Source organism: Triticum dicoccoides, chromosome 6A (genome assembly GCF_002162155.2).
Source record: "Triticum dicoccoides isolate Atlit2015 ecotype Zavitan chromosome 6A, WEW_v2.0, whole genome shotgun sequence".
NCBI lineage: Eukaryota > Viridiplantae > Streptophyta > Magnoliopsida > Poales > Poaceae > Triticum > Triticum dicoccoides.
Window position 1 is genome coordinate 517,534,271 of NC_041390.1, and position 19,465 is coordinate 517,553,735.

Here is a 19,465-nt window from a genome sequence, read left to right on the forward strand (position 1 = left end):
TAACTAGTCTCTGTTTATTTTGCAACTCCCGTTTCGAGTTACTACTCTTAGTAACTGAACCAGTATCAAATATTGAGGTGTTGTTATAAACACAAGTAAAGTACACATCAATAACATGTATATCAAATATATACTTTTGTTCACTTTGCCATCCTTCTTATCCGCCAAGTATCTAGGGCAGTTCCACTTCCAGTGACCATTTCCTTTGCAGTAGAAGCACTCAGTTCCATGCTTGGATCTAGCTTTGAGATTCTTCATGGAAGTAGCAACTTGCTTGATATTCTTCTTTGAAGTTCCTCTTTCTTTCCCTTTGCCCTTTTCTTGAAACTAGTGGTCTTGTTAACCATCAACACTTGATGTTATTTCTTGATTTCTACATTTCGCCGATTTCAACATCGCGAAGAGCTTGGGAATTACTTTTGTTATCCCTTGCATATTATAGTTCATCACTACATTCTAGTAACTTGGTGATAATTACTAGAGAACTTTGTCAGTTACTATCTAATCTGGAAGATTAACTCCCACTTGATTCACGCAATTGTAGTACCCAGATAATCTGAGCACATGATCACTAGTCGAGCTATTCTCCTCCATCTTGTAGGCAAAATACTGTCAGAGGTCTTCTACCTCTCGACACGGGCATGAGTATGAAATACCATTTTCAACTCTTAGAACATCTTATATGCTCTGTGGCGTTCAAAACGTTTTTCAAATCCCGGTTCTAAGCCGTAAAGCATGGTGCCTAAACTATCAAGTAGTCATCATACCGAGCTTTACCAAACGTTCATAATGTCTGTATCTGCTCCTGCAATAGGTCCATCACCTAGCGGTGCATCAAGGACATAATTCTTCTGTGCAACAATGAGGATAATCCTCAGATCACAGACCTAGTCCGCATCATTGCTACTATCATCTTTCAACATAGTTTTTCTCTAGGAACATATCAAAAATAAACGGGGAGCTACGTTGCAGCTATTGATCTACAACATAGATATGCAAATACTATCAGGACTAAATTCATGATAAATTAAAGTTCAATTAATCATATTACTTAAGAACTCCCACTTAGATAGACATCCCTCTAGTCATCTAAATGATCACGTGATCCAAATCAACTAAACCATGTCCGATCATCACGTGAGATGGAGTAGTTTCCAATGGTGAACATCACTATGTTGATCATATCTACTATATGATTCACACTCGACCTTTTGGTCTCCAGTGTTCCGAGGCCATATTTGCATATGCTAGGCTCGTCAAGTTTAACCCGAGTATTCCGCGTGTGCAAAACTGGCTTGCACCCGTTGTATGTGAACATAGAGAGTATCACACCCGATCATCACGTGGTGTCTCGGCACGACGAACTATCACAACGGTGCATACTCAGGGAGAACACTTTTACCTTGAAATTTATTGAGAGATCATCTTATAATGCTACCGCCAAACTAAGCAAAATAAGATACATGAAGGATAAACATCACATGCAATCAAAATATGTGACATGATATGGCCATCATCATCTTGTGCCTTTGATCTCCATCTCCAAAACACCGTCATGATCTCTATCATCACCGGCTTGACACCTTGATATCCATCTAAGCATCGTTGTCGTCTCGCCAACTATTGCTTCTACGACTATCGCTACCGCTTAGTGATAAAGTAAAGCAATTACATGGTGATTGCATTTCATACAATAAAGCGACAACCATATGGCTCCTACCAGTTGCCGATAACTGTGTTACAACACATGATCATCTCATACAATAAAATTTAGCATCATGTCATGACCATATCACATCACAATATGCCCTGCAAAAGTAAGTTAGATGTCCTCTATTTTGTTGTTGCAAGTTTTACGTGGCTGCTACGGGCTGAGCAAGAACCGTTCTTACCTACGCATTAAAAAACCACAACACGGTATAGTGATTGCTTTTTGATCTTCAGAAAGAACCCTGTTCATTGAATCCGATTCAACTAATGTTGGAGAAACAGACACCCACTAGCCACCTGTGTGTGAAGCACGTCGGTAGAACCAGTCTCGCGTAAGTGTACGCGTAATGTCGGTCTGGGCCGATTCATCCAACAATACCGCTGAATCAAGAAACAACTAGTGACGGCAAGCAATATGTATATACCCACGCCCACAACTCCTTTGTGTTCTACTCGTGCATATAACATCTACGCATAAACCTGGCTCAGATGTCACTGTTGGGGAACGCAGTAATTTCAAAATATTTCCTACGCACACGCAATATCATGGTGATGCATAGCAACGAGAGGGGAGAGTATTGTTTACGTACCCTCGTAGACCGTAAGCGTAAGCGTTATGACAATGCGGTTGATGTAGTCGTACGTCTTCACGATCAACCGATCCTAGTATCGAAAGTACGGCACCTCCGTGATCTGCACACGTTTGGCTCGCTGACGTCCCATGAACTCACAATCCAGCAGAGTGTCGAGGAAGAGCTTCGTCAGCACGACGGCGTGATGACGGTGATGATGATGCTACCGGAACAGGGCTTCGCCTAAGCACAACTACGATTTGACCGAGGTGGATTATGGTGGAGGGGGGCACCGCACACGGCTAAGAGATCAATGATCAACTTGTGTATCTATGGGGTGCCCCCTGGCCACGTATATAAAGGATAGAGGGAGAAGGAGGCCGACCCTCATAGGGCGCGCCCAAAGTGTGGAGTCCTACTAGGACTCCCTAGTCCTAGTAGGATTCCACCTCCTACATGGAATAGGAAAAAGGGAAGGGAGAAGGAGAAGGAAGGAAGGGGCGCCCCCTTTCCCTAGTCCAATTCGGACCAGTCAATGGGGAAGGGGTGCGGCCACCCTTGAGGCCTTTCTCTCCTTTCCCGTATGGCCTATTAAGGCCCAATACGAATTCTTGTAACTCTCCGGTACTCCAAAAAAATACCCGAATCACTCGGAACCTTTCTGATGTTCGAATATAGCCTTCCAATATATCGATCTTTACGTCTCGACCATTTCGAGACTCCTAGTCATGTACCCGATCTCATCCGGGATTCCGAACAAATCTCGGTCATCAAATCACATAACTCATAATACAAATCGTCACAGAACGTTAAGCGTGCAGACCCTACGGGTTCGAGAACTATGTAGACATGACCGAGACACATCTCCAGTCAATAACCAATAGCGGAACCTGGATGCTCATATTGGTTCCTACATATTATATGAAGATCTTTATCGGTCAAACCGCATAACAACATACGTTGCTCCCTTAGTCATCGATATGTTACTTGCCCGAGATTCAATTGTCGGTATCTCAGTACCTAGTTCAATCTCATTACCGGCAAGTCTCTTTACTCGTTCAGTAATGCAACATCCCGTAACTAACTCATTAGTCACATTGCTTGCAAGGCTTATAGTGACGTGCATTACCGAGAGGGCCCAGAGATACCTCTCCGACAATCGGAGTGACAAATCCTAATCTCGATCTATGCCAACTCAACAAACACCATCGGAGACACCTGTAGAGCACCTTTATAATCACCCAGTTACATTGTGACGTTTGGTAGCACACAAAGTGTTCCTCCGGCATTCGGGAGTTGCATGATCTCATAGTCATAGGAACATGTATAAGTTATGGAGAAAGCAATAGCAACAAACTAAATGATCATCATGCTAAGCTAACGGTTGGGTCAAGTCAATCACATCATTCTCTAATGATGTGATCTCGTTAATCAAATGACAACTCATGTCTATGGTTAGAAAACATAACCATCGTTGATTCAACGAGCTAGTCAAGTAGAGGCATACTAGTGACATTCTATTTGTCTATGTATTCACACATGTACTAAGTTTCCATTTAATACAATTCTAGCATAAATAATAAACATTTACCATGATATAAGGAAATATAAATAACAACTTTTATTGCCTCTAGAGCATATTTCCTTCACATGCACAGTTTTATCAACCAGCTGTGTGAGCATTGATGATAAATTGGAGATAATTGTTTCTTGAGAGAATTCCTTATTTGACACTCTCTTAAAATTGTGTTCCTTATTTAACACTAGAGAAAATTTTCTTCCCTATATGATCTCTAGTCTTAATTTTTTTCCCTATATGACACTCTAGTGCATTTTGTACACGTGAAAAGACCATTTTACCCATATGTATAATGTGACCACAAATATGTACAAGATAATAGTTGTTCCAAAAAAATCAGTCGAGTTATCCATATGTGACATCAGATATGCTGGTATTGTCATGCCAGTCGATTTGCTACTGTTCCGGTTAGATTGTATACCTGCAGTAGCATATCTGTGGAAATGATCCATGCTACATTTTGTTAAATATGGGAGCACGCCAGCATGCATCACCATGCAACTGTGCAACACGAGGAGCACCGTACGTACGTAGGTGCGTACGTGCAAGGTCACGTAAACTTTTGACCTCAAGAAAGCATGTGGTTTGGTTTGACCCCCCGCACTTTCGAAGAGTCTGTTGAATTATGCCGTCCGGTAAAAAATCAGGTCAAGTCTACTACGTTTAGGAATTTTCCCCTGGATGAGCGGCGGGGTGGGCGGACAGAGTCAGCCGGCCGGATAGCAACCGCAACACGGCCGGAGCCCGGAGTGGCCACCTCGCCCACACACACCTACTCGTGGACTTGGTCTCCGCCTTGGTTTCTTCCTCTTTTCTCCAATGCTAAGAGCGTCAATGATCAATGTCGATCGACGTCGCACTCACAAACCATACTGCATGAAACTAGACCCACAGCTGAATACGTTCTAAATACATTGGATGCATGCGCTCAGGCTCAGGAATACAGAATACACACGCATCCCAAAAAAGACCAACAGAGGAGATAACATGTTCAGCTGTGCTCACTCTCAGAAACGAATTTTCCATAATTAGGCTCAATGCTGCATATTTCTGGTCACATTATGTACAGGGGTAAAAAGGTATTTTCATGTGTACAAAATGAACTAGAGTGTCATATAGGGAAAGAAATTAAGACTATAGGTCATATAGGGAAGAAATTTTTTTCAGTGTCAAATAAGGAACATGATTTTAAGGGAGTGTCAAATAAGGAATTCTGTCTTGTTTCTTAGTTATCGTGTAAACGACATCACACAACTCATCACACACATTTCGTCCTTGGCAACCATTGCGATGTTCAAACCCCACCTACTTTATTGTTTTTGGATGTGCATGACGACCATGGCCAGGACGATGGCCCGCTTGCATCCACTATCAAGTAGAGCCATTCCTAAGGTGCTTGTTCGGCTATCAAGGCACCCATTCCCGGCGAGAGGTACCATATATACCCCAGCAAATCTGCGAGGTTGGTCAACATGCGCATGTGCTACTCCCACTTGTAATGGCAATCGTCCCAGTGCCCACCTACCTTGTGTCAAAGCCTGCGTCATCCAGCACCATCGTGCTAGAGCCTGCCCCCATCACCCTACAGCCTGCGCCCGGCCCAGTCGTACCAGAGCACGTGCCTCCCACCCCCATCGCCCTAGGGACTATGCCTGAGCCATGACTCTTCGGTTTTGAGTTGGAGGTCCACGACCCTCCATCTCTGGATAATGGAGTTGAGGAACTCTGGGGCCGGTACGATGTCTTCCTGGATGAGTTGGTTGAGTTGGCTGACGCCCTCCTCGTGACATTGAATCCGTAGAGTATGAGGCCCGTGCAATTGTTGGGCCCGACCACATCCCCGCTGCACACCATTTCATTGCAGTAGTCGACATTGTCGCTGCCCCGAAGCCACCATGGCGTAGTCAATTGAAACAGTGGACGCGGTAGTTGACCGCCTGGATGTCACCCGCGCGTACTTAGCTAGCGTCAAAGTGGAGGACGTTGCCTAGCACTATGTAGTTCTATCACATTTTACCTATGTAAATAATGTTTTAATATTTTGTTAATTAAGAACCTATGAACATATGTTCCTTTATTATTTACTGTCTTTGTGTATGTTTTAAATATTTCATGCGATGGGTAGAGGTCAACGTGCAGCCTGAAAAACTTTCTACTATTAAAATCTTGCGAACATCATAACACACGACTTTTTAGATGTAACTTTTTGTGATGATACATTAAAAAGTTTTGCATGAGATGGTTCACGTCATCACATACAGTTTGGGTGTGCAATAAGAGGGCCTTAACATAACCGCTATGCACTAGTGCAGCGCATTCCGTCATGCCACGAGAGTAGGCCTTTATGTTTTGGGTCGTAACATTTAGGGATTGCAACACAATTACACAAACCTTAAACTTTTTTCCCATCTTATAATCCATGAATAAGGCAAATCTTTTGCCTTCTTTAGAAAAAAATAACAAAAGTAAGTATAATTTATGAACAACTCATATTTTTTTCCCGTTGTTGTCCAGGCCTTCTTTGTGTTTTGTTCGTTGATGGCTCATTACAACCCCCTCAGTATGGCGTGTGCAACGAACTTATTTGCAGCCTCCGTGTAATGGATCCCATCCCACGAAACGGACCTCGACGGGTCGGCGCACGCGGTTGCCGCCGGAGTGCCGCAGAAGAAGGTGAAGTTGAAGTTGTACGGCCCGCCGCCGCCGCCGCAGCACGCTGCCAAGGGTATGTCGCCGAAGCCTGCCACAGATATACATGCCATGCGCGCCAAGGAAAACCATACATTAGTTAGAACCGAAGCCGATGGCATGCGGATCAACTGGAGAGAGGAAAGGCTGTGACATGCAGCACCGTATTTTCTGGGCGAGGATACGACCGCGGTGATGGGGCGGTACAGGTCGGCGTAGTGGATGGCCGTGCCGGGGTGGTCTCGCCGGAGCTGACAGAGCATGCGCTTCAGCGCGCGGTTGTGCAGCTGGGCGAGCTGGTTGAACCGCGCGATGCAGCCGGACGCCCGGTCGTAGTAGTCGCCCCCGCCGCCGGGTAGCATGGCCAGCAGCTCCGGCTCGCAGCCCATCGGTATCATCCCCGCCACCACCATCGTCCGCGCTCCAACACCGATCGCGTCCTGCGTCATAGAATGAGACAGGTGAGGTGCAATTGAAAATTAATTAGCTAGGGTGGGTGTGGCGAGCGGAGTTGACCGGCCGGAGTACTCTACTCACGGTCAGGACTGAACGGATGGCGCCGACGATGTGCGGCACCAGGCTCTGCGCCAGGCCCACGGTGCCGTTGCCGAAGACGGCGACGAAAGAGTAGTCGTTGAATCCGATCTCTCCCAGGTACAAGAGGGAGCTCGCCATGATCTTGCGCTGCCCTGTAGCATACAGCCCTCCCCTAATCAGAAGTTTTTGAGGACTCGTTGCGAAACGTGAACTAGTGTCATCATGGACCGTACTAGAATATGAATTGGCGGATCTCATAAATCTTTTTTTTTTTGCGAATAAGGATCTCATGAATCAAGGACCGTGATGTACAGTACATTGCATACCGTTGCCAGTGGAGTCGAGAAGCTGCAAAACACCGTTGAACCAGCTCGTCTGGTTGCTGAGAGCGACCGGCACGAAGGATGTGATCCCTCTGCTCTGCAGGAACGCCGGGTCAAGCGCCGTCGCGCCGCCCACCGCGAAGTTCGCGCCGTGCCGGAAGTCTTGCGCGGTCTTGCCGGCGAGGTACGGAGTTGGCGGCGGCAACCCCAGAGACTCCACTGCATCCCCACAAGACATAATTGTGAGCTTGTATTATCAGTATAGTAGTGCAGGTCAACGCACGATCCGATCGGTGATTAAATGATCTTTACCGATGAAGTCGATGACGAGGCGGCCGTCGGAGGCCCTGCCGTTGGGCCGGCCAAAGTGGGTCTGCCCGTACGGCGGGTTGGTGAAGGGCCCCCCGGCGGTGACCGGCAGGGGCGGAGCCAGAAAATTTGGCCATTGGGTTCACTCCATGACTCGTTGTGAGAACTTAGTACTATTTTTCTTTGCGGGGAGAACTTAGTACTAGATGTGAAGTTAAAGTCTAATTTTAAATTATCTTACAACAAAATTATAGTACCCCAAAACAACAAAATGAATAGATATATGGTATTATATACTCCCTCCATTCCTAAATATAGGTCTTTCTAGAGATTTCAATATGGACTACATACGGAAAAAATGAGTGAACTACATTTTAAAATAGTCTGTATACATCCGTATGTAGTTCATATTGGAATCTCTAGAAATGAGTAAATAGAGTAGTATTAGATAACTTTCGATCAGGATCATAAGGCAATTCTATTTTATTTTATTTTTGCGGGGAGATCATAAGGCAATTCATCTTAGTTATTTTTGTATGAATAGTAGGCTTCGGGAGACTAGCTGTAGTGACATTTGATGCACTTACCCTACGTCTAATGGGTGACCTTGATGTGCCTATATCATTATCTCGATCTGGTGACCGAGTTTTCTTCAAAATATACGGCTTCATAGGCTAGATCAATCAAAGTTCATGGAGCAAAACAAATAAAAACTAGGGCAAAACAGTCATTGCGATACTGGTGTTTTAGGGTAGATGGAACATACAAAAAAGAGAGGAGATGTGGGTATATAATCTAATTACCTCAATTTTGGGCTTCACTATTGCCGATGTCGATCTCAAGACGTCTACTTGCCGCGGGCGTGCGACGGCGGAGGCGCCGAGCGAGGCAAACAGGCGAGATGAGAATCAGAACAGACGAACGATGAAAAAAAAACCAGTCTTTGACGAGGCGTGCCGCATGCTGCTGCATGCGCTTTTCTGGTGAAACGATTTCGTTTTCTTAGGTGTGTAAAAACGTTTACGTGATTCACGCGCTCACGTTTCTTGTAAAACGATTACATGAACTTGTGCCCTTTGGGCCCTTTGTTCCACATACGTGAGATGTGTTGGGGTCAGCCAAAATATTTTATTGGGTTGATTAAACACGTATATATACGCACGTACCAGGCAAGATCCATTGGGTTCAGTTGAACCCAATAGCTATACGCTGGCTCCGCCGCTGGTGACCGGGAGAATGGCCGAGTTGCCGGTGTCGGTGAGCGAGTCACCGAAGCTGAAGACGCGGTCGTAGCGCGCGTGGCCATGGCCAGCGCCACCGGCGTCCGCCTCTCCGGTGAGGGCGACGAGGAGAAGGGCCACCAGAAGGAGACGAGGAGGTAGCGCCATTATTAGGAGCTACGTAGCGTGCGATCCGATGCTGCTTCCGCGCGGGTGCATGTGCCGACCGCGTCGGTGTCTTCGTGTTTTGACTCCTGTGATAGCACGATGGCGATGCCTGCTCGTTGATTAGCTCCACCGGCCTCTGTTAGTTTTTAATTGCCGAAGTCAGCTCCAGCATGGTGATGATCCGACGAGCGTAGCAAGAGGTCAGATATGGCGGATTCTCGTAGGCCAAAGCGCAAGCACAACATGCGCATATGCTCTGCCTGCAACTTCTGCGGATCTAGGAATTGCAGGAACCCACCACATCGAGGGACGGGTTTGCCGAAAAAATGATTCTATGATTTGTTTTTCTTTACAAAAAAAATGTCTATGATAAGTTTTTTTGTGTAGACCACTTATGGACGGATAAGAACGCTTTAAACATGTTTATGACGTATGGGTCTCCTCGAGAGGAGCTGGCTTAGCTGGAAAAAAAAGGGCCACGTGGACATTTTGACTAGTCTTATCTGGCCAGCCCAGCCCACTCTACGAAGGATCCATGTTCCCATCTGTGCTCCCACTCCATCCTGTGACTGTCTTTTTCTCTTTTTTTCTTTTTAATCTAATCATCTCCCCCCTCTCTGATTTTAAGGGTGGGATCGGGTCTTATTTTGTTCCAATCAAATCATGCCACATATGCGGGAGCACGGATGGGCGCACGCTGGAGTTAGCTGGAACTAGTTATCGAACCCAGAACCTCATCGCAGCTAGCGCTTCGTCCTAGCCACCTGGCCATGACCACTTCCATTAATAGATATTTCGGTCCACTTACTTATTATCTACGTCAGTTCGGTTTTTTCTTTTTCTTTTTTCCTCATCCTTTTTCAAATTCTGTGAACTTTTTTCGAAATCAATGAATTCCTTTTCAATTTCGATGAACTTTTTTTTAAAATCCGATGAACTTTTTTCAAATATGACGAACTTTTTCTAGATTCAGAGAATTATTTTCAAAATCGATGAACTATTTTCGAAATAAATGAACCTTTTTTTTCAAATTTGATGAACTTTTTTCCAAAACGATGAACTTTTCCACAAAATCTATGATTTATTTAAGAAAAAATGAACTTTTTTCAAAATTGATGAACTTTTTTCAAAATTGACGAACTTTTTTCCAAAATCTATGATTTTTTTCAAAACAATGAACTTTTTTCAAAATCGACAAACTTTTTTCCAAAACGATGAACATTTTTCAAATTCGATGAACTATTTTCATTTTTGTGATTTTTTTCATTTAAATTCATCAGCCTTTTTTTAACCCTTGAACTTTTTGTTGTGAATGATTTTTTTAATTCCTGATTTTTCAAAGAAGCATACACATATCTTTTAAACAGTCAACGGTCAACTAGTCACACTATTCAATTGGTGAACATTGTTTCTCAAATTAGTGAACTTGTGTCTAATAGTTTTTTAGAGATGCGCGCTAGTTTCGATAACTAGCACGTGAGTGATACAGTGGTAGCTAGTCTCTTGCAGTACTGTTGCGGCGTGAGTTCGATCCCCGGCGACGACCGCTTTTTCTGTATGTTTTTGTGCTACGGTATTTCGGTGCGTGACGTGTTCATGGGCCGGCCTAGTAGATTCCCTTATGAGCGCCAGTTTCGCTTCGGGGCGCGCTGACTAGGACCTTCCTTCTCCATCTCCCTCGTAGCATAACCCTTTCCTTGACACATCCCTCATATCATACCGCCTCCTAATCGCATTGATGATCGCCTCGCAGCACGCACCTCGGATCCTCCATCCAGCCGCCAAGGCTGTCAGAACATCGCCTCACAGCAGCAACTTCATGCCTTCCCTCGCATCATCACCAGTGGCCGTTACAACATCGCATCGACACATTGCCTCCCTGCGCCGTGGGTGGCCGTCGCAGCAGCAACTCTGGCACTCATTGAAGGAAATATGCCCTAAAGGCAATGATAAAGTTAGTATTTTTTTCCTTATATCATGATAAATGTTTATTATTCATGCTAGAATTGTATTAACCGGAAACATAATACATGTGTGAATACATAGACAAACAAAGTGTCACTAATATGCCTCTACTTGACTAGCTCGTTAATCAAAGATGTTTATGTTTCCTAACCATGGACATGAGTTGTCATTTAATAAACGGGATCACATCATTAGGAGAATGATGTGATTGACTTGACCCATTCCGTTAGCTTAACACTTGATCGTTTTAGTTTACTGCTATTGCTTTCTTCATGACTTATACATGTTCCTATGACTATGAGATTATGCAACTCCCGATTACCGGAGGAATACTTTGTGTGCTACCAAACGTCACAACATAACTGGGTGATTATAAAGGTGTTCTACAGGTGTCCTCGATGGTACTTGTTGAGTTGGCATAGATCGAGATTAGGATTTGTCACTCCGATTATCAGAGAGGTATCTCTGGGCCCTCTCGGTAATGCACATCACTATAAGCTTTGCAAGCAATGTGAGTAATGAGTTAGTTGCGGGATGATGCATTACGAAACGAGTAAAGAGACTTGCCGGTAACGAGATTGAACTAGGTATTGAGATACCGACGATCGAATCTCAGGCAAGTAACATACCGATGACAAAAGGAACAACATATGTTGTTATGCGGTTTGACCGATAAAGATCTTCGTAGAATATGTAGGAGCCAATATGAGCATCCAAGTTCTGTGATTGGTTATTAACCGGAGACGTGTCTCGGTCATGTCTACATAGTTCTCAAACATGTAGGGTCCGCACGCTTAACGTTCAGTGACGATCGGTATTATGAGTTTATGTGATTTGATGTACCGAAGGTAGTTCGGAGTCCCGGATGAGATCGGGGACATGACGAGGAGTCTCGAAATGGCCGAGACGTAAAGATCGATATATTAGACGACTATATTCGGACATCGGAAAGGTTCCGAGTGATTCGGGTATTTTTCGTAGTACCGGGGAGTTACGGGAATACGGGGAAGAAGTATTGGGCCTCATGGGCCAAGTGGTGGAAGAGAGAAGGCGGGGCGCGCGCCCCCCTAGCCCAAACAGAATTGGACTAGGGGGCCGCCCCCCTTTCCTCCTTTCCTCACTCTCCTTCCTTCTTCCCTTCCTCCTTCCTTTCCTCCTCCTAGTAGGAGTAGGAAAGGGGAGTCCTACTCCTACTAGGAGGAGGACTCCTCCTCCTGGCGCGCCCTAGAAGGGCCGGCTGGCCTCCCCCTTGCTCCTTTATATACGGGGGCAGGGGGCACCCTAGAACACACAAGTTGATCATTGATCTCACCCAGCCGTGTGCGGTGCCCCCCTCCACCATAATCCACCTCGGTCATACTGTAGCGGTGCTTAGGCGAAGCCCTGCGACGGTAGCTTCATCAACATCATCACCACGCTGTCGTGCTGATGAAACTCTCCCTCGAGCTCTACTGGATCGTGAGTTCGCGGGACATCACCGAGCTGAACGTGTGCTGAACGCGGAGGTGTCGTACGTTCGGTACTGAGGATCGGTCGATCGTGAAGACGTACGACTACATCAACCACGTTGTCATAATGCTTCCGCTTAACAGTCTATGAGGGTACGTGGACGACACTCTCCCCTCCCGTTGCTATGCATCACCATGATCTTGCGTGTGCGTAGGGATTTTATTGAAATTACTACGTTCCCCAACAGTGGCATCCGAGACGGTTTATGCGTAGATGTTAAATGCACGAGTAGAACACAAGTGAGTTGTGGGCGATACAAGTCATACTGCTTACCAGCATGTCATACTTTGGTTCGGCAGTATTATTGGATGAAGCGGCCTGGACCGACATTACGCGTACGCTTACGCGAGATTGGTTCTACTGACGTGCTTCGCACATAGGGGGGCTGGCGGGTGTTAGTTTCTCCAATTTTAGTTGAACCGAGTGTGACTACGCCCGGTCCTTATTGAAGGTTAAAACAGCACTAACTTGACGAAACATCGTTGTGGTTTTGATGCGTAGGTAAGAACGGTTCTTGCTCAGCCCGTAGGAGCCACGTAAAACTTGCAACAACATAGTAGAGGACGTCTAACTTGTTTTTGCAGGGCATGTTGTGCTGTGATATGGTCAAGACGTGATGAGATATAAATTGTTGTATGAGATGATCATGTTTTGTTAAAGTTATCTGCAACTGGCTGAAGCCTTAGGGTTGTCTCTTTATTGCATAAGATGCAAGCGTCATACAATTGCTTTACTTTATCGCTATGCGATAGCAATAGTTGCAAAAGCAATAGTTGGCGAGACAACCATATGATGACACGTTGATAGAGATCAAGATGATGGTGATCATGGTGTCATGCCGGTGACGATGGAGATCATGACAGTACTTTGGAGATGGAGATCAAAGGCGCAATATGATCATAGCCATATCATGTCACATATATATTGATTGCATGTGATGTTTATCTTTTATCCATCTTATTCTGTTTTGATTGATCACTAAATTTCAAGGTAAAAGTGTTCTCCCTGAGTATCCACCGTTGCCAAAGTTCGTCGTGCCGAGACACCACGTGATGATCGGGTGTGATAAGCTCAACGTTCATCTATAACGGGTGTAAGATAATTTTGCACACGCAGAAATACTCGGGTTAAACTTGACGAGCCTGACATATGCAGATATAGCCTCGGAACACTGGAGACTGAAAGGTCGAGCGTGAATCATATAGTAGATATGATCAACATAGTGATATTCACCATTGAAAACGACTCCATCTCACGTGATGATCGAACATGGTTTAGTTGATTTGGATCATGTGATCACTTAGATGATTAGAGGGATGCCTATCTAAGTGGGAGTTCTTAAGTAATATGATTAATTGAACTTAAATTTATCATGAACTTAGTCGTGATAGTATTTGCATATCTATGTTGTAGATCAATAGCTCGCACATAGCTTCCCCGTTTATTTTCGATATGTTCCTAGAGAAAAATAAATTGAAAGCTGTTCGTAGAAATGATGCGGATTGGATCCGTGATTTGAGGATTATCCTCATTGCTGCACAAAAGAATTATGTCCTTGATGCACCGCTAGGTGACGGACCTATTGCAGGAGCATATGCAGACATTATGAACGTTTGGCAAAGCTCGGTATGATGACTACTTGATAGTTTAATACACCATGCTTTACGGCTTAGAACCGGGTCTTCAAAAATGTTTTGAACGCCATGGAGCATATAAGATGTTCCAAGAGTTGAAATTAGTATTTCAGACTCATGCCCATGTCCAAAGGTATGAGACCTTTGACAAGTACTTTGCCTACAAAATGGAGGAGAATAGCTCAGCTAGTGAGCATGTGCTCAGAATGTCTGAGTGCTACAATAACTTTAATCAAGTGGGAGTTAATCTTCCAGATAATATAGTGATTGACAAAATTCTCTAGTCACTATCACAAAGTTACTGGAACTCCGTGATGAACTATAATATGCAAGGGATAACGGAAACGATTTCCCAAGCTTTTCGTGATGTTGAAATCGACGAAGGTAGAAATCAAGAAAAGCATCAAGTCTTGATGGTTGACAAGACCACTAGTTTCAATAAAAGGGCAAAGGGAAGAAGGGGAACTTCAAGAAGAACGACAAGCAAGTTGCTGCTCAAGTGAAGAAGCCCAAGTATAGACCTAAGCCTGAGACTAAGTGCTTCTAATGCAAAGGGACTGGTCACTGGAAGCAGAACTGCCCCAAGTATTTGGCGGATAAGAAGGATGGCAAAGTGAACAAAAGTATATTTGATATACATGTTATTGATGTGTACTTTACTAGTGTTTATAGCAACCCCTCAGTATTTGATACTAGTTCAGTTGCTGTGATTAGTAACTCAAAACGGGATTTGTAGAATGAACAGAGACTAGTTAAGGGTGAAGTGACGATGTGTGTTGGAAGTGGTTCCAAGATTGATCTGATCATCATCGCACACTCCCTATACTTTCGGGATTAGTGTTGAACCTAAATAAATGTTTTTGGTGTTTGCGTGAAGCATGAATATGATTTGATCATGTTTATTACAATACGGTTATTCATTTAAAGTCGAAGAATAATGTTGTTCTGTTTACATGAATAAAACCTTCAATGGTCATACACCCAAGGTGAGTGGTTTATTGAATCTCGATCATAGTAATACACATATTGATAATATTGAAGCCAAAAGATGCAAAGTTAATAATGATAGTGCAACTTATTTGTGGCACTGCTGTTTAGGTCATATTGGTGTAAAGCGCATTAAGAAAGTCCAGGATGATGGGCTTTTGAAATCACTTGATTATGAATCAGTGGATGCTTGTGAACCATGCCTCATGGGCAAGATGACTAAGACTCCGTTCTCCGGAACAATGGAGCGAGCAACTGACTTATTGGAAATAATACATACTGATGTATGTGGTCCGATGAGTGTTGAGGCTCGTGGCGGGTATCGTTATTTTCTGACCTTCACAGATGATTTGAGCAGATATGGGTATATCTACTTAATGAAACATAAGTCTGAAACATTTAAAAAGTTCAAAGAATTTCAGAGTGAAGTGGAGAATCATCGTAACAAGAAAATAAAGTTTCTGCGATCTGATCGTGGAGGAGAATACTTGAGTTACGAGTTTGGTCTTCATTTGAAACAATGCGGAATAGTTTCGCAACTCACGCCACCTGGAACACCACAGCGTAATAGTGTGTCCGAACGTCATAACCGTACTTTATTAGATATGGTGCTATCTATGATGCCTCTTACCGACTTATCACTATCGTTTTGGGGTTATGCATTAGAGACAGCTACATTCACGTTAAATAGGGCACCATATAAATCCGTTGAGACGACACCATATGAACTGTGGTTTGGCTAGAAACCTAAGCTGTCGTTTCTTAAAGTTTGGGGCTGCAATGCTTATGTGAAAAAGTTTCAACCTGATAAGGTCGAACCCAAATCGGAGAAATGTGTCTTCATAGAATACCCAAAGGAAACTGTTGGGTACACCTTCTATCACAGATCCAAAGGCACGATCTTTGTTTCTAAAAGTGGATCCTTTCCAGAGAAGGAGTTTCTCTTGAAAGAAGTGAGTGGGAGGAATGTAGAACTTGATGAGGTAATTGTACCTTCTCTCGAATTGGAAAGTAGTTCATCACAGAAATCGGTTCCAGTGATCTCTACACCAATTAGTAAGGAAGTTAATGATGATGATCATGAAACTTCAGATCAAGTTACTACCGAACCTCGTAGGACAATCAGAGTATGGTCCGCACCAGAGTGGTACGGTAATCCTTTCTGGAAGTCATGTTACTAGACCATGACGAACCTATGAACTATGAGGAAGCGATGATGAGCCCAGATTCCGCAAAATGGCTTAAGGCCATGAAATCTGAGATGGGATCCATGTATGAGAACAAAGTATGGACTTTGATTGACTTGCCCAATGATCGGTGAGTCATTAAGAATAAATGGATCTTCAAGAGGAAGATGGACGCTGATAGTAGTGTTACTATCTACAAAGCTCGAATTGTCGCAAAAATATTTTCGACAAGTTCCAGATGTTGACTACGATGAGATTTTCTCACTCGTATCGATGCTTAAAAGTCTGTCCGTATCATGTTAGCAATTGCCACATTTTATGAAATCTGGTAAATGGATATCAAAACTGCATTCCTTAATGAATTTCTTAAAGAAGAGATGTATAAGATGCAACGAGAAGGTTTTGTCGATCCTAATGGTGCTAACAAAGTGAGCAAGCTCCAGCGGTCCATCTATGGACTGGTGCAAGCATCTCAGAGTTGGAATATATGCTTTGATAAAGTGATCAAAAGCATATGGTTTTATACACACTTGCGGTGAAGCCTGTATTACAAGAAAGTGAGTGGGAGCACTACAACATTTCTGATAAGTATATGTGAATGACATATTGTTGATCAGAAATAAAGTAGAATTTTCTGGAAAGCATAAAGGAGCGTTTGAAAAGAGTTTTTCAAAGAAAGACCTCGATGAAGCTGCTTACACATTGAGCATCAAGATCTATAGTGATAGATCAAGATGCTTAATAAGTTTTTTCAATGAGTACATACCTTGACAGGATTTTGAAGTATTTCAAAATGGAACAGTCAAAGAAGGAGTTCTTGCCTGTGTTGCAAGGTGTGAAGTTGGGTAAAGACTCAAAACCCGACCACAGCAGAAAATAGAAAGAGAATGAAAAGGAATTCCCTATGCCTCAGTCATAGGTTCTATAAAGTATGCTATGTTGTTTACCAGTCCTATTGTATACCTTACCATGATTCTGGCAAGGGAGTACAATAGTGATCTAGGAGTAGACCACTGGACAACGGTCAAAATTATCCTTAAAGGACTAATGAAATATTTCTCGGTTATGGAGGTGATAAAAGAGTTCGTCGTAAAGAGTTACTTCGATGCAAGCTTTTTACATCGATCTAGATAACTATAAGTCTCGATCTGGATACATATTGAAAGTGGGAGCAATTAACTAGAGTAGCTCCGTGCAGAGCATTGTAGACATAGAAATTTGCGAAATACATACGGATCTGAATGTTGCAGACCCGTAGGCTAAACTTCTCTCACAAGCAAAACATGATCACTCTTTGGGTGTTAATCACATAGCGATGTGAACTAGATTGTTGACTCTAGTAAACCTTTTGAGTATTAATCACATGGAGATGTGAACTAATCACATAAAGATGTGAACTAGATTATTGACTCTAGTGCAAGTGGGAGACTGAAGGAAATATGCCCTAGAGGCAATAATAAATTTATTATTTATTTCCTTATATCATGATAAATGTTTATTATTCATGCTAGAATTGTATTAACCGGAAACATAATACATGTGTGAATACATAGACAAACAAAGTGTCACTAGTATGCCTCTACTTGACTAGCTCGTTGATCAAAGATGGTTATGTTTCCTAACCATGGACATGAGTTGTCATTTGATAAAGGGGATCACATCATTAGGATAATGATGTGATTGACTTGACCCATTCCGTTAGCTTAGCACTTGATCGTTTTAGTTTACTGCTATTGCTTTCTTCATGACTTATACATGTTCCTATGACTATGAGATTATGCAACTCCCGATTACCAAAGGAACACTTTATGTGCTACCAAACGTCAGAAAGTAACTGGGTGATTATAAAGGTGCTCTATAGGTGTCTCCGATGGTACTTGTTGAGTTGGCATAGATCGACATTAGGATTTGTCACTCCGATTGTCGGAGAGGTATCTCTAGGCCCTCTCGGTAATGCACATCACTATAAGCCTTGCAAGCGATGTGACTAACGAGTTAGTTGCGGGGTGATGCATTACGGAACGATTAAAGAGACTTGCTGGTAACGAGATTGAACTAGGTATTGAGATACCGACGATCGAATCTCGGGCAAGTAACATACCGATGACAAAGGGAACAATGTATGTTGTTATGCGGTTTGACCGATAAAGATCTTCATAGAATATGTAGGAGACAATATGAACATCCAGGTTCCGCTATTGTTTATTGACCGAAGACGTGTCTTGGTCATGTCTACATAGTTCTCGAACCCATAGGGTCCGCACGCTTAACGTTCAGTGACGATCGGTATTATGAGATTATGTGATTTGATGTACCGAAGGTAGTTCGGAGTCCCGGATGAGATCGGGGACATGACGAGGAGTCTCAAAATGGTCGAGAAGTAAAGATTGATATATTGGACAACTATATTCGGACATCGGAAAGGTTCCGAGTGATTCGGGTATTTTTCGGAGTACCGGGGGGTTACGGGAATATGGGGAAGAAGTATTGGGCCTCATGGGCCAAGTGGTGGAAGAGAGGAGGCAGGGGGCGCGCCCCCCTAGCCCAAACCGAATTGGACTAGGGGGACGGCCCCCCTTTCCTCCTTTCCTCCCTCTCCTTCCTTCTCCCCTTCCCCTTCCTTTCCTCCTCCTAGTAGGAGTAGGAAAGGGGAGTCCTACTCCTACTAGGAGGAGGACTCATCCTCCTGGTGCGCCCTAGAAGGGTCGGTCGGCCTCCCCCTTGCTCCTTTATATACGGGGGCAAGGGGCACCCTAGAACGCACAAGTTGATCATTGATCTCTCCGAGCCGTGTGCGGTGCCCCCCTCCACCATAATCCACCTCGGTCATACTGTAGCAGTGCTTAGGCGAAGACCTGCGACGGTAGCTTCATCAACATCGTCACCATGCCATCGTTCTGACGAAACTCTCCCTCGAGCTCTACTGTATCGTGAGTTCACGGGACGTCACCGAGCTGAACGCGTGCTGAACGCGGAGGTGCCGTACGTTCGGTACTGAGGATCGGTCGATCGTGAAGACGTACGACTACATCAACCGCATTGTCATAACGCTTCCGCTTAACAGTCTACGAGGGTAT

The 19,465-nt window shown here is 44.0% G+C and overlaps 1 protein-coding gene across 1 annotated transcript; it reads right to left on the minus strand.

The window, feature by feature from the left end:
- Positions 1-6,242: 6,242 nt before the first annotated feature.
- On the minus strand, positions 6,243-9,311 carry LOC119317629 (GDSL esterase/lipase At1g28600-like). Its single transcript, XM_037592110.1, has 6 exons — positions 8,943-9,311; positions 7,722-7,819; positions 7,413-7,628; positions 7,087-7,238; positions 6,713-6,989; positions 6,243-6,601 (listed from the first exon to the last, which is right to left on the minus strand). Exons 1-6 carry the CDS (start codon positions 9,104-9,106, stop codon positions 6,408-6,410), a joined length of 1,101 nt encoding a protein of 366 aa, XP_037448007.1. The 5' UTR covers positions 9,107-9,311; the 3' UTR covers positions 6,243-6,407.
- Positions 9,312-19,465: the final 10,154 nt, after the last annotated feature.

Coding starts and splice junctions, on each gene's coding strand:
- LOC119317629 (XM_037592110.1), bottom strand. CDS start 9,106: ATGGCGCTACCTCCTCGTCTCCTTCTGGTGGCCCTTCTCCTCGTCGCC. Junction 7,629..7,721: donor CCTCGTCATCGACTTCATCG/GTAAAGATCATT, acceptor GTGGGGATGCAG/TGGAGTCTCTGGGGTTGCCG. Junction 6,602..6,712: donor ATCCTCGCCCAGAAAATACG/GTGCTGCATGTC, acceptor TATCTGTGGCAG/GCTTCGGCGACATACCCTTG.